This window comes from Osmerus mordax, chromosome 7 (assembly GCF_038355195.1).
Source record: "Osmerus mordax isolate fOsmMor3 chromosome 7, fOsmMor3.pri, whole genome shotgun sequence".
NCBI classification, from domain to species: Eukaryota; Metazoa; Chordata; class Actinopteri; order Osmeriformes; family Osmeridae; genus Osmerus; species Osmerus mordax.
The window spans coordinates 11,609,426-11,622,576 of record NC_090056.1 but is presented as its reverse complement, the minus strand read 5'-3'; the positions used below and the strand labels follow the sequence as shown (position 1 = coordinate 11,622,576).

At 47.2% G+C, this 13,151-nt stretch overlaps 2 protein-coding genes across 2 annotated transcripts; one reads left to right on the top strand and one right to left on the bottom strand.

Moving 5' to 3' along the window:
* The first annotated feature begins 276 nt into the window (after positions 1-276).
* mipb (major intrinsic protein of lens fiber b) lies at positions 277-1,628 on the top strand. Its single transcript, XM_067239622.1, has 4 exons — positions 277-636; positions 1,008-1,172; positions 1,274-1,354; positions 1,443-1,628. The coding sequence occupies exons 1-4, from the start codon at positions 277-279 to the stop codon at positions 1,626-1,628; spliced, it is 792 nt and encodes a 263-aa protein (XP_067095723.1).
* Positions 1,629-2,933: 1,305 nt separating this feature from the next.
* Positions 2,934-13,151, bottom strand: rbm38 (RNA binding motif protein 38). Its single transcript, XM_067239621.1, has 4 exons — positions 12,714-13,151; positions 10,769-10,892; positions 9,200-9,254; positions 2,934-5,105 (listed from the first exon to the last, which is right to left on the bottom strand). The coding sequence occupies exons 1-4, from the start codon at positions 12,918-12,920 to the stop codon at positions 4,751-4,753; spliced, it is 741 nt and encodes a 246-aa protein (XP_067095722.1). The 5' UTR covers positions 12,921-13,151; the 3' UTR covers positions 2,934-4,750.

The window sequence follows — 13,151 nt, the reverse complement described above, 5'->3', positions numbered from 1 at the left end:
GTACACGGCTTGATGTTTGATTGTCCTGATCGTCCATAGCTTAGAGCTAGATCTGTGGAGTGGATCCTTTGTTGACTTTGCTGAACTGTTGTTAGTCTAGCATTTCGGTCAGCCAAGCTAGCTGACTGCAAAAGGGAAGTCGATTTTTTTTATTTTGAAATCTTGTGAAAGGAGGCTCCGAGTGAGAGGGTAGTCATCTACCTCATCAAGACTCACGTCAACAGATTTTTGCAGAGAATCTTCTGTTGTGGGGTGGGCATCCTGTGAGAAGTCATCATGTGGGAGTTCCGGTCCATGACATTTTGGCGGGCAGTGTTTGCCGAGTTCTTCGGGACCATGTTCTTTGTGTTTTTCGGGATGGGCGCAGCCCTCCGCTGGACCACCGGGCCCCACCACATCCTTCACGTGGCGCTCTGCTTCGGCCTGGCTGCTGCCACCCTCATCCAGTCTATCGGCCACATCAGCGGAGGCCACATCAACCCGGCGGTGACCTTCGCCTACCTGGTGGGCTCCCAGATGTCCCTGTTCCGAGCTGTCTTCTACATGGCTGCTCAGTGCCTGGGCGCTGTTGCCGGCGCCGCCGTGCTCTACGGGGTCACACCCAACAACATGAGAGGCAACATGGCGCTGAACGTGGTAAGGAACCCCAGCACCCTGACCAGCAGACTGCTGTAAGATCTGCTGGGAGGACCTGCTCACATCTAGACCAGCAGCAATAGGAAATGGTGGGTTTAGTTTGGATAGAGGCCCTTATGGAGATTGAGAACAGACATAGCTGACCAGAGTTTAAGGGGTCCTGGTCATGGAACAGGGCAGTAGGTGATGTGGGAGTACTCATTTTCTCTCAACAAACTGTGTTTTGAAAAGTATGCTTTATACATTTTATTTGACTGGATTACAAAAAAGAATTTAGGAAAAACGGTTACAAGAAGTTCGGAGGATGATAAATATCCTCTGTCCTGAACATAGCCTAATAAAGTGTGTTCCTGTGTGCTTGGCTTCTCCAGCTGCAGCCCGGCATCAGCCTGGGCATGGGCACCACCGTGGAGGTGTTCCTCACCATGCAGCTGGTGGTGTGTGTCTTTGCTGTGACGGATGAGAGGAGGAACGGACGCATGGGCTCGGCTGCTCTCTCCATCGGCTTCTCAGTCACCATTGGACACCTTATGGGCGTAAGTCCCGCACACACACATGCACGCAAGCACACAAACACACACTCACACACCGTAAAGTCTCAAACAGTTGGAGACACCTTTCAATCTTTCTACCACAGATGTACTACACTGGTGCTGGGATGAACCCTGCTAGATCCTTCGCTCCTGCTGTCCTCTTCAGGAACTTCTTTAACCACTGGGTAAGACAGATACACACAGTCACACAGGACAATGAACTTTAAAGGTGTTCATATTTACCAGCTCAAAAAAAAAAACGTGTTTTTGCAGGTGTACTGGGTCGGCCCCATGATAGGAGGTGCCATGGGCGCTCTTCTGTACGACTTCATGCTGTTCCCACGCATGCGTGGTCTCTCTGAGCGCCTGGCCACACTGAAAGGCATCCGATCTCCCGAGACTGAGACCCAGCAGGACACCCGTGGAGAGCCCATCGAGCTCAAGACGCAAGCCCTATAAACCTGCCTCAGCCTGGGATCCGGGACGAGGAACAGGGCCCTGTGTCTGCCAAGCCCCACACTGCCAAACCCTCACCACAACAACACTTGCACAGACTAACACTCAGATACTCCTATTGAAACACAACTAATATACAGGTTAAATGCAGTACACAAAACATTCAACTGTACACTAACAGGTTCACAACCTTCAACCTCAAGACACAACAAGACTACTCTCCCTCAAACCTCATTTTGTATCCTGAACTGGACATTCTGTTAAGTAGAAGCAACCAGGGCCTGCTCCATGTGCCTGCCCCTCCCACTTACCTCACCACCACCACCCACACCACCACCACCTTCTCTCAACCAACCCTAGTCTACCTGTCTCACTGCTACACTGCCAGAGGAGGTCAGAGAGTAGGCTGTGTCTAGCAGGGTGACCTGGGGCAGTGGTGTCAGGGGAGAGGAGCGGGATGAGGGTGAGGTTTAGAGAGGATATGGGTGCGGTAAGAGGTGAGAATATAGGTGGGCCATGGGCATAGGCAGGGGTAGATTAGAGGGTTGGAGATTGGGGCAGTAGAAGTGTTAAGGGGTTGGGGGTGGGATTGTAGTCGTATAGGGTTGAGTTAGACCAGTGAAGATGGGCATGCTTTTCATTATTCATCTGAATTTATTTTTCAGTTTTCAGTTTCATTTTGTTTTCTGCACTTCAGACACAAGACGTGGATGTATGATACCATTCGATTTACCAGGGTTTCATTTTTCAAATCACCACATTTTATCTGTGTGCATTTGTGAGTATTTGTGAGTGTGTGAGTGAGTGAGGAAGTGTGCATGCTTCTATAGTATGTGTGTGTGTGTGTGTGAGTGTGGGTGACATTGAATGAGTGAGTGCGTGTTTGTGTGCTGGTATGTATGAGTGTTATTTTAAGTGAACGTGCCTGTGTTTGTGTGTACGTGTGTGTGTGTGTGTGTGCGTATGTGTGATCACAGATATAGTACTTTTCATTTTGTTTAATTTTCATTACAACTCTCCTGTTTTGTACTGTATTGTTTCATTTGTCATCAATTTTTAAGACATTATAATTTCTCCTCCCCTCACTGTGGTATTTGCTATGATATTCATTTTTACATAAACCATCTGCTTTTTTGTTCTGAAAAAAAAAACACGCAATCCAAATGAAATGTTTTGATCCCAGACTTTGAATCACACCTGTTCTCTACAGAGTCTCCTATCATGTGATGCGCACTGGGAGCTCAAGGCAGTTGAAATCATATTTAAATGATAATAAACACAAAAAGTTGATATAAAAAACATGTCACATTTGTTTAATTCATGATTTTATAATTCCATGCTTGCTAGACCTTGCAGTGCATAAGAGTGGACACAGGGTGGCGCCACAGCTAAACACTTCCAGGATAATGGCATTATGGGTCTGACTCAATGCAGATATCAGGATATTGGCCACACACTGTGAATCTACAGAGAAGAAATCTGCACACTGTTGACCTGTTTAGTCAAACAACAAGAGAAGGCAGCAAGAGGATCCAAAAGACACTGGAGGCAGAGAGAGGAAAGATGGAGGATGAGGGAAGAGGGAGAGGTGGGGCAGATCTCTTGGGTGGAGCTGGTCCCTGAGAGGGGCATTGTATCTGTGATAATGAGGCTGGTGCGAAGCTTGTGACTTCCTCCCCCTCTTTGTCATGCTTCATAGACTGTATTTGTAGAAAGTATAATATAGTACTTATATATTTGTAGATAGTATGATGTAGTACTTAGATAGTAGATGTAGGATCTAAAAGTTGATGCGCAGGTGAAGCCAGTTGAAAGGACTGAGAACCAAAACGCAGGGTTTATGTTGTACTACTAGAACACCAGCTGATCCAGAAGAAATGGAATCTGTGCCTAGAGTTTGTGTACCGATATAGATAGCAAATGATCAATTACACCGTGTAATTAAATGTTACGCGTCAAGAAAGACATAATAATGATAATGAAACAAGGGTATATTCTACTCTAGACACTAAAGGTTTATTTTGCATATTTCTCTGGTCTTTTGTTGTATGGCTTCAGTGGACTTGATGCAGACTCAACTGGAGCTGCTCTGCTGAGGAAAGAAGGGACAACTCTCACACACAATGGTCAACTATAATAGGGTTGATACACACACACATACGCAAACACATACATACATACAGCTACAAACTGCATATAAACCACAACATTACTAGCAGGCAGCTAGTCAGTCCTGTCTCTCCCTGGTACCAGAGAACTGATGGCGGACAGCCTTTAGACACACACTCATTCAGCTGCTGCTCAACACATTGAAATAATTAACCAAAACATGTAAATATGCTCGCCACAAAACTGCCTTAACATGATTATCGCTATTATTATTTGTTACAGTGTTGTCTTACCCTATACATATTAATTCCTATGTTTGGCCTAACAGAACAATTGCATATTCATTGAAACTGTGATCATTTACACTTGTAGATTCCTGTCAGCAACAGATGTAAAAAAAAAAAAAAGAACAAAAAAGAACAAAGACAGACATACAGAGGAAGTATCAAGATATTCTTTAACTAAACGTGTACAAGAACTATAAAAGGAAGATAAAAGCTAACTGACAGAGTGATTTCAAGGCCACGTACAGAAAGGTATTCCTGACGAACTGTTCATTAGACCTGGGTGTGTTCAGTACCTTAGGATGGTGAGAGGGTTTACCACAGCTGTCCCTCATCATCTTCACCCTGCTTCTGCATATACACAATTCTTAAGTAAGGAAGGTCGATCCTCCTCCAGCTTAGTCTCCTCTTTTCATTCCTCCTTCCCATATGGCATCTGACTTCCAGTTGCAACAGACAATCCTATCATCTCAATAACAGGAGCTACAGCATCCTCTCTGTTCAGTAAGGTAACTACAATAGCAATAACAATGGTAATAGAAAAACTAAAGGAAGTTTAGGTGTGTTTATACAGAGCCCTTTGGATTCCACACTCCCGTTATAAGATTATCCAGTCTCGGACTGATGATGTCACATAATAGTGCAGTAGTCCCCATGTTCAAATCTCCATGTTACAGAGCAGTTGGAGTAGTTGCAGTTGCCCCCACCTCTCTCCCCCAGAGGACTGCTCTCTCACTGCAGGCGGTCTGGCTGCTGGAGGGGGAATTGCAGGAAGGCAGCTGGGGGGGCCGAGAACCCGGAGAGGGGGCCAAGGGGAGGGTGGGCTGGCGTGGGCGGGGTAGGGGGGCCAGTGACGCCGAGGCCAGGCGCGGCAGGGGAGAAGCTGTAGCCCAAGTAGCCTGCAGAGGGCGAGGGAGAGGGGGTGTACGGGTAGTGCTCTAGGCCTGTGGTGGGGGTGGTGTAGTGAGTGTAGGCGGAGGAGTAGTCCAGGTAGGGGGGGCTGAGGCCGGCCGTGGGGCTGAGCTGGGACCCGAGCACCAGGCTGGGCTGCAGGAAGGCCTGGGGGTACACATACTGCTGGGCCAGCCTGGACACAGGGGAAGATAGGACAGCATCATCACACACTCTCAACCACACGTCCAACTGTATACGTTTAACGTAATAAATATGCAGCTTAAAGCACATGTAATCCAGTGCACATATCCGTAAAATAGAAAACACACAAGTGCACGAACACATGCCAGGATAGATATTCATATAGCCCTGCAAGAATCTAGCACAAACATCACCCACACACCCACACAGTGACCTCCCAGAAACACATCCTTACTCTTCATAATTATCACTAGAACTACAAACGCTAGGAATAGCCCATGCTCTCCCTGGTGCATGACTAATTATCACAGCCACTAGTGAAAGCATACACACACACACGCCACATACACACATCTCGCACACACACGGCATGAATACACACACACACCGCACTCCACACCCAACAATGGGGGCGGTATCAGTAGGACTCTGAGACATAGCAATTATGTGAAACATACAGCACTGTACTCTCTCCACAGCTCCATGGTGCTCTTGCCTCTAGCTGCTATTTAACCTGAAGTGCCTCAGTCCAGTTTCACAGCAGAAATGACATCAGAACCACTAGCTTACGCAACAAGACAAATCAATGCAACACACCATTTCATTTATCTGGAATCATGATCGTACATCTCCTACTTCTACCTATTAAACTTCATCGGGACCTGTCTCAGCCTGACAACATACTAACTCTAACCTCCCTGCAGAAACAGCTCTCATATCATGGTGAGGCCTCAGGTGTTTACCCCCAAACAGAGAACCTGGTTTGGTGTGATGACACCACAGACACAGGACTTAACGTGCAGCGTGATATCCACCTGTTTACCTCCTCTCTGCTACACACACACACACTTACAAACTCAAACACACACACACACACAAATACAATCAAACACAACTCACAACACCACAAGCTGTACCACATACCGACATGGACAAAAGCACAGGGGACTGGGAACATGCTACAATGGTTGATCTCTCCTTCCCAGAACAAAAGTGCAGCACCATTCTGGTGGCTGCCCAATACTGCTCTATGCTGCTCTTTGCCGCTGCCCTGCTCTGAACATCGGGCCCTGGCATGATGGATCCAATATGACAGTAACATCGTACGAGAGGGAGCTCAGCCCAGCATTCCCTGTTGGCTTCCCTTGGCCACACTCATCAGTGGTCTAGAAGCACACACACACACACACACACACACACACACACAAACAAACACTCCCACACAAACACACGGAAAAGCAGAGACAAACCAAGCTGCAAACAAACATGCACAGATACCATATGGTCACATAAGCTACCACACAAAAGCATATTTAGTACTGTACACACACACCACATGCCACAGATGCACAGGCACAATTACACCTACAGGAACCACACACAAAGGATGGGAGGGAGCTAGATACAGTAGATGGAGAAATATAGATAGATAGAGATAGAGAGAGAGAGAGAGAGAGAGAGAGAGAGAGAGAGAGAGACAGACGGAGGGAGGGGTAATTGGCACAGCTGCGTGGGTGTACACTCACTCACAGATTCACAAGAGCAAAATAACCTTGAGTGAGCTACCCCCTCTTCCACTATCAACGCTCCCTTTCTTTCTCTCTCTCCAGGGAGAAAAGACACTAGCTCTGTAAGTGTAACAGCCACAGCCACAACTTAGCGTGGCAAAGGTGAGAGCAAGCAAGAGACAGAGAGAGACAGAGAGAGAGAGAGAGAGAGAGAGAGAGAGAGAGAGAGAGAGAGAGAGAGAGAGAGAGAGAGAGAGAGAGAGAGAGAGAGAGAGAGAGAGAGAGAGAGAGAGAGAGAGAGAGAGAGATGCAGAGAAGGAAGGATAGTGTGAGGTGAAGGATCAGCAGTCATATCTATCGTGCCTTGGGACAGAGATGCTTTTAATAGGGACATGCGGGGTGAGTCAGGGGAAGAGGACAGATACCCGCACACACACACATACATACTCTGCTATACACACACGCAAACCCACTAATGCACTCACAAACACACAAAAGGTCACCCCTTGAAGGAGGATCAGTGGATGGAGGAACACAGTACAAAGAGACAGCTTTGTGACAGATCAGTTCATTCCAAAATGTAGCATCTTTAACCAAGCCAGAGATGGAGAAAAACATCTGCATTCTCTGTCTACCAAGAGGCCAATAACATAGTGATGTAAAGATAAACTGACAATCACAACATTAACTCTAGTTGTAAAAGAAAAAGAATGAAAATAAGCTTCTTTTAATTGGGTGTTTCATTGTGGAGTTTCTTCTAATTGCTCCCCCGAGTGGTAGAGATAAACACCTGAGGAACTAGCAGAGACAGGGGAGAGATAACAGACAAATAATAGACAGATAATTAGGCAGAGAGCAGGAACAAGTAAGACCAAAAAACAGACAGACACCCCATGGCCACACACGCCCCAGTGGTTTTCACCCCCTCCCGCCTAAACCCCAAACACACCCACAGACAGGTGTGTGTTTTCTCTGACTAGCCTCCTTATCCTCCCCCCCCCCCCCCCCCCCCCGGCCTAACGAATACCTCCATACCTCAGTGTTTCAACAGGAAACACTCTCCACACACCACACATCCTTCCTCTCCTCTGACAAAAGAGAGAAGTACATTTGAATAAAGTGCCAAATCTTACTTCTCAGTCAACACCCCAACACCTGGCCCTGCCAGCTAGCAGATGGAGCCTCAGCCAACACTAAGCCAACTAGCTCAGGGATGTTCCTCCAGGCAGAGATGACAGCAGCTCGGAGCAGAAGACAACCTCTCACCCCCACACTGCCTCTCTGAGTCCTAGTCGGCCTACTCTTAGTGTCTCCTGTAAACATGGCTGCGCTGCAGACAGAGGCAAGGCCTCTCCGGTGTTATTCGAGTTGAGCTTGTTTGTCATCTGCTTACAGGAGAGCTGGGACAGACAATGCAGCTTCCTGAGCAAACGACGAGGTGACGAATAATGTGGACGTGTGTGTGTGCTTGTATGTGTGTCAGGCACGTTTCATGTGTTCGATTATACACTTGCTCTTGACTTCATCTCCCTCACTGAGGAGGACGTCCTGTCGTTTTCTGAGAGGAAGGAGTAGTCTAGTCCTTACCAGAGCCAGCAGAGATGGAACTATACCGCTTTAATCGTCCGTTCCCTCTCTAAGGGAGACACTCAATCAGCTCAGCATCACTCATTCATGGGCTCATCTGGGTCAGCCTCAACTCCCCTATCACTCAATATATCATTCAATAATTGAGGGCCGGCGGCTGAAATATTAATAGCCCTCTGTGCCAGGGAGATTTCAACAGGGCTCACAGCATCCCCAGTACCATGGAGTACAGCACATGGGCACTGCTCACTCCACGGGAGACGTGCATAGTATGATTGCTCACATGCACACACACGCGCACACACACACACAAACATACACAGTATTGATACTATTCTACATCTGGCCAATCAGGACTCAAAGACTCTTTGTTTCCAGGCAAACTAGAGATTGTGAAGCTGACTGTCACATACTTTTTACATGATCCCATTTCTGACAAAACACGAGTTGTTAGGGGTGAAAGTGAGATCACTTTCCACCAGCACTCACAGAGAAACACACTCACTAACAGACATAGCGATCACCTATCCATCAAACCATGAGTCACACACTCGCTTTGTTTACACAACACACTCTCTACCTCTGGGAAAAAGCCAGTTTGTGTGTGTGTCTGGGTCCAGGTCAACCATGACCGACAGCTAGAATGGGACTTCGATGCAATGTAATGGACCACAGAAAGAAAAACAGCAGAGAGAGATGGAAGAGATACAGAAAGGGGCCAACATACTTTTGCTAATAATATACCCATGTCCAAATCTGGCCACCCATAGGAAAAAGTTGAGTGAAGCAGAGCAGTAAAGAGGGGGTTCAGTAATTAGGAGAGAGTGTCTGACTGTTTCCCCTACAGGGGCTAGCTTGGGGCTACAACAGCACTGAGCTGACTGAATAACTGGGAAGCACACAGACACTCTGGGAATGAGGGACGCGTGACAATGAGATCAACTAGAAGTAGGCAGGAGACAGGGCCACAGAAGAGGAGACTTTTTCTTACCCATACTGCCTCTGGATCAGTGCTGGGTGTACCTGCTGAACACCCACCGAGAAACCTGGGGGAGAGAGAGGGAGAGACAGAGACAGAAAGGGAGAGAGAGAGACAGAGAGAGAGAGAGAGAGAGAGAGAGACGAGAGAGAGAGAGAGAGAAGAGAGAGAGAGAGAGAGAGAGAGAGAGAGAGAGAGAGAGAGAGAGAGAGAGAGAGAGAGAGAGAGAGAGAGACGAGAGAGAGAGAGAGAGAGAGAGAGAGAGAGCAATGAGAGATGCAGAGAAGGAAGGATAGAGAGGAGAACAGCAGTTAGTGTGTCCATTAGTATACCCTCTTTTTCTACTCCAGCTTTATGTAGGGGGCAATTATGTCCCTGGAGGTGGATGTCCATCTATACCCACCAATTTTCTCTTTCTCTTTCGTACTCTTTCCAGTCTCTCTCTCTACTTCCCTCCATCCCTCCAATTAGCTATACAGAGCTTGGCATTGTTGCTGAAGCAAAAATCTGGCAAAAATCTTCTAGCAAATAAACTCTTTGGACACTGATAACAAATGAGTCTCACTCAACAGCCTGCTGTAAACACACACACACACACACATCTGACTTCACTGCCTACTGAGTTCATGATCAGCTGAGTAAGACAGGGAAGACTCATGCTTGTCTCTACCTCCCCCTTTCTTTCTTTCTTTCTTTCTTTCTTTCTTTCTTTCTTTCTTTCTTTCTTTCTTTCTGTTACTCTCTCCTGCCATCTCCCTTTCATGCTCTCCTTCTGCTCTCCTTCTCTCCTCACTACCTCTATCTCTTTATCTCTTTTTCACTCATTCCTACCAAACTTCCATGTCTTACCCTTCTTTCTGGAACAAAAACACAAGCTCTATTCCTGTTGTGCTCACACGCGCTCACACACACACACACACACACACACACACACACACACACAGTGAGTCACACAGAACAAGGAAGAGACAGTTCCGTTGTTATTTCTTCCAGTCCCATCCCCCTCTTCTATCGTCTCCCATTTGCTATCTGACACACAGACACATTCATTCTCTCATCTCACAAACAGAAAAATACTCTCCTTTTCACATCAACTGCACAACTGCACACTCGCAGGGGTTATCCATCAGGGGCAGGATGAGGGGGTGTTCACAGGGGCAGGATGAGGGGGTGTGCACAGGGGCAGGATGAGGGGGTGTTCACAGGGGCAGGATGAGGGGGTGTGCACAGGGGCAGGATGAGGGGGTGTGCACAGGGGCAGGATGAGGGGGTGTGCACAGGGGCCGGATGAGGGGGTGTGCACAGGGGCAGGATGAGGGGGTGTTCACAGGGGCAGGATGAGGGGGTGTGCACAGGGGCAGGATGAGGGTGTGTTCACAGGGGCAGGATGAGGGGGTGTGCACAGGGGCAGGATGAGGGGGTGTTCACAGGGGCAGGATGAGGGGGTGTTCACAGGGGCAGGATGAGGGGGTGTGCACAGGGGCAGGATGCGGGGGTGTGCACAGGGGCAGGATGAGGGGGCCGGAGGGTGGGATGTCGACCAGCTGAAGGAACAGCTGGTTGTGTGTGGGTATAACTCACCTGTCTGTGGACTTCGTGGCTTGGCTCCCAGGTATGCTAGGTTCACATTCGCCTTCCTGCCGTCAATGATGGGGTTGGGGTCTTTACAGGCCCGCTCTGCTGCGCCCCGCTCCATCATGGTGACCTAGAGGGAACAGGGCAGGAGCAGGATTAGCATTCCTGACTGTAGACAGCCTGCTGCTGAAGACCAGGGCACATTCTCATCTGGAGCATGTTGTTGCACAGGCATTTCAGGATGACAAAGCACTTTGGGTACTCTGACTATTGGTTGAATTGATTCTGATGAACAAACACCCAGACAAATATCTGTGATAGCAGTCACAAGCTCTGTTAATTGTAATGTAATGTATTCATTTAGCAGACGCCTTTATCAACAGCGACTTACAGAGAATGTGAACCTGCGACCTGTTGATCTGCAGTCAAGTGCTCTAACCACTGAGCTGGACCAGCTAATGGGTGAGGTGAGGTGAGCGGGCAGAACATCCGTGAAGCACCACGTACATTCCTCCACAAAGCAAAGCATTACAGAGCATTGATGGAACAGAGACATACTGCTGCTTTGGTTTCACAGCACCAGACTCTCGAGTTACACGCACCCATACACAGTGACTGGTTTGATTGCTGTATTTCTGGAGGCTGTTCTGGGAAATGGACCGCTATGGGAACTCAGGAGTGAAATGGGCAGACGGCGACTAGGCACAAACAAAACACAGAACACAGTGGTTGACTGGCCTGGTGCATCAACATTAGGCAGGGAAAATATGCCTGGTTAAAACTGTCTCGCCCGCCCACTCTCTCCCCCTCCCCCTCCCTCTCCTCATGCACAGTTTAGCAGAAAGGATAGTGTGGGAGGAAGTCAAAATGAAACTGCAGCCTTATCTCACAATGCCAACTGACATGTCACACCTCTGTGACCAGGGATTTGCCTTCTGCTGACACACACACAATGCAAACTCTCCCCCCAAAGAGGCAGAGTGAGAAAAAGATGGGAGGAGCAGGCAATGAAGGGGGGTTCAAGTTGGAATGCACATCTCAGCAGTTATTTGTTGTATTAAATAGTGTACCTTAATGTGTGTAGGGGGGGTTAAGGAAAGAGAGAGAGAGAGAGAGAGAGAGAGAGAGAGAGAGAGAGAGAGAGAGAGAGAGAGAGAGAGAGAGAGAGATGGGAGGGTTGACTGCTTGTTGCTCAGGAGATAGGCTAATTGATGTTACGCGTTTTAAGAAATAATCTACTCATGCTACAACATGTGACTGCCAACTCCACTCACACACTGCACACACTTGTTGGCTGAACAAAGTGGCAGTGTTACACCCTTCAGGACTTCTGCTCTCTACAGATTATCTCCTGCACCTTCAGTCCAATGCCTGCTGGAATGTGAGCCTTGCATGCTTGTCCGTGAAAAGCACAAGGCATAGACTATGCGAGGAAATTGAAAGGTTTAAATCAGCCTTGAATGGTTGAAAGGAGGAAATGTACCAGGGGGCCTACAACACAACTGAAACTGAACTGCATCACTTTTGTTACCAAACTTGAAACGGGTAGGAATATGTTTACTCTGAGATACATTTAGTCATTTTAGTCATTTTAGATAAGGTCATACAACTTGTTACAACGTCATATACTTTATTGTAATAAGTATGACTCAAATAGACTTACACAATAGACTCATTACACAATAGACTATCACTACAACATCTGCCATTTTTATAGGTGTCTTGAAAGATCACCTGCATTAGGCTATACTTTCCAGAAACGGGTTATTACAGTAGCCTACCTCGACCAACCATCATACTTTGACAAGGTCACAGTAGTTAGCGTCATCATTGTTTCCTATAAATGATGTTTCCCATTCTTTTGCATATTCCATCTAAAAAGGTATTGCTTAGACATCACCGACAAAAGACAATTATGAAACGGATAGACAAGTCGCCAAATATAACTTACAAAGCCGTATCCTCTTGATTTCCCAGTCTGTCTGTCCGTTATCACAACTGCCTCGTCAATGTCCCCGAATGTTTCGAAATATTTCCGAAGAGAAACATCGTTGGTGTGATATGGCAAACCGCCGACAAATATCTTTGTGTAAGTTGTGTCTTTCTGAACAGTAGGATGCATTATTTCTAAACCTCCACCAAATGGACTCAGAAACATTAGTGGACTAATGTCGTCTACGCGCAGCAGACTATAAAGTTAAGATGTCAAAATTTACTTATTTGAAGACCAAAAATCGACCACAGCTGAGGAAAGATTAGCCTGTAAAATAAGGATTTAGTAGCATCAACGTTATGTTTTCCAAGTTCGTGGACAAGCTTCATGAATCCCGTCGTTCTCGGTTTGTTAAGCTTCATCTACTCCATGCCCAGTATTACCCATGTCGTATCG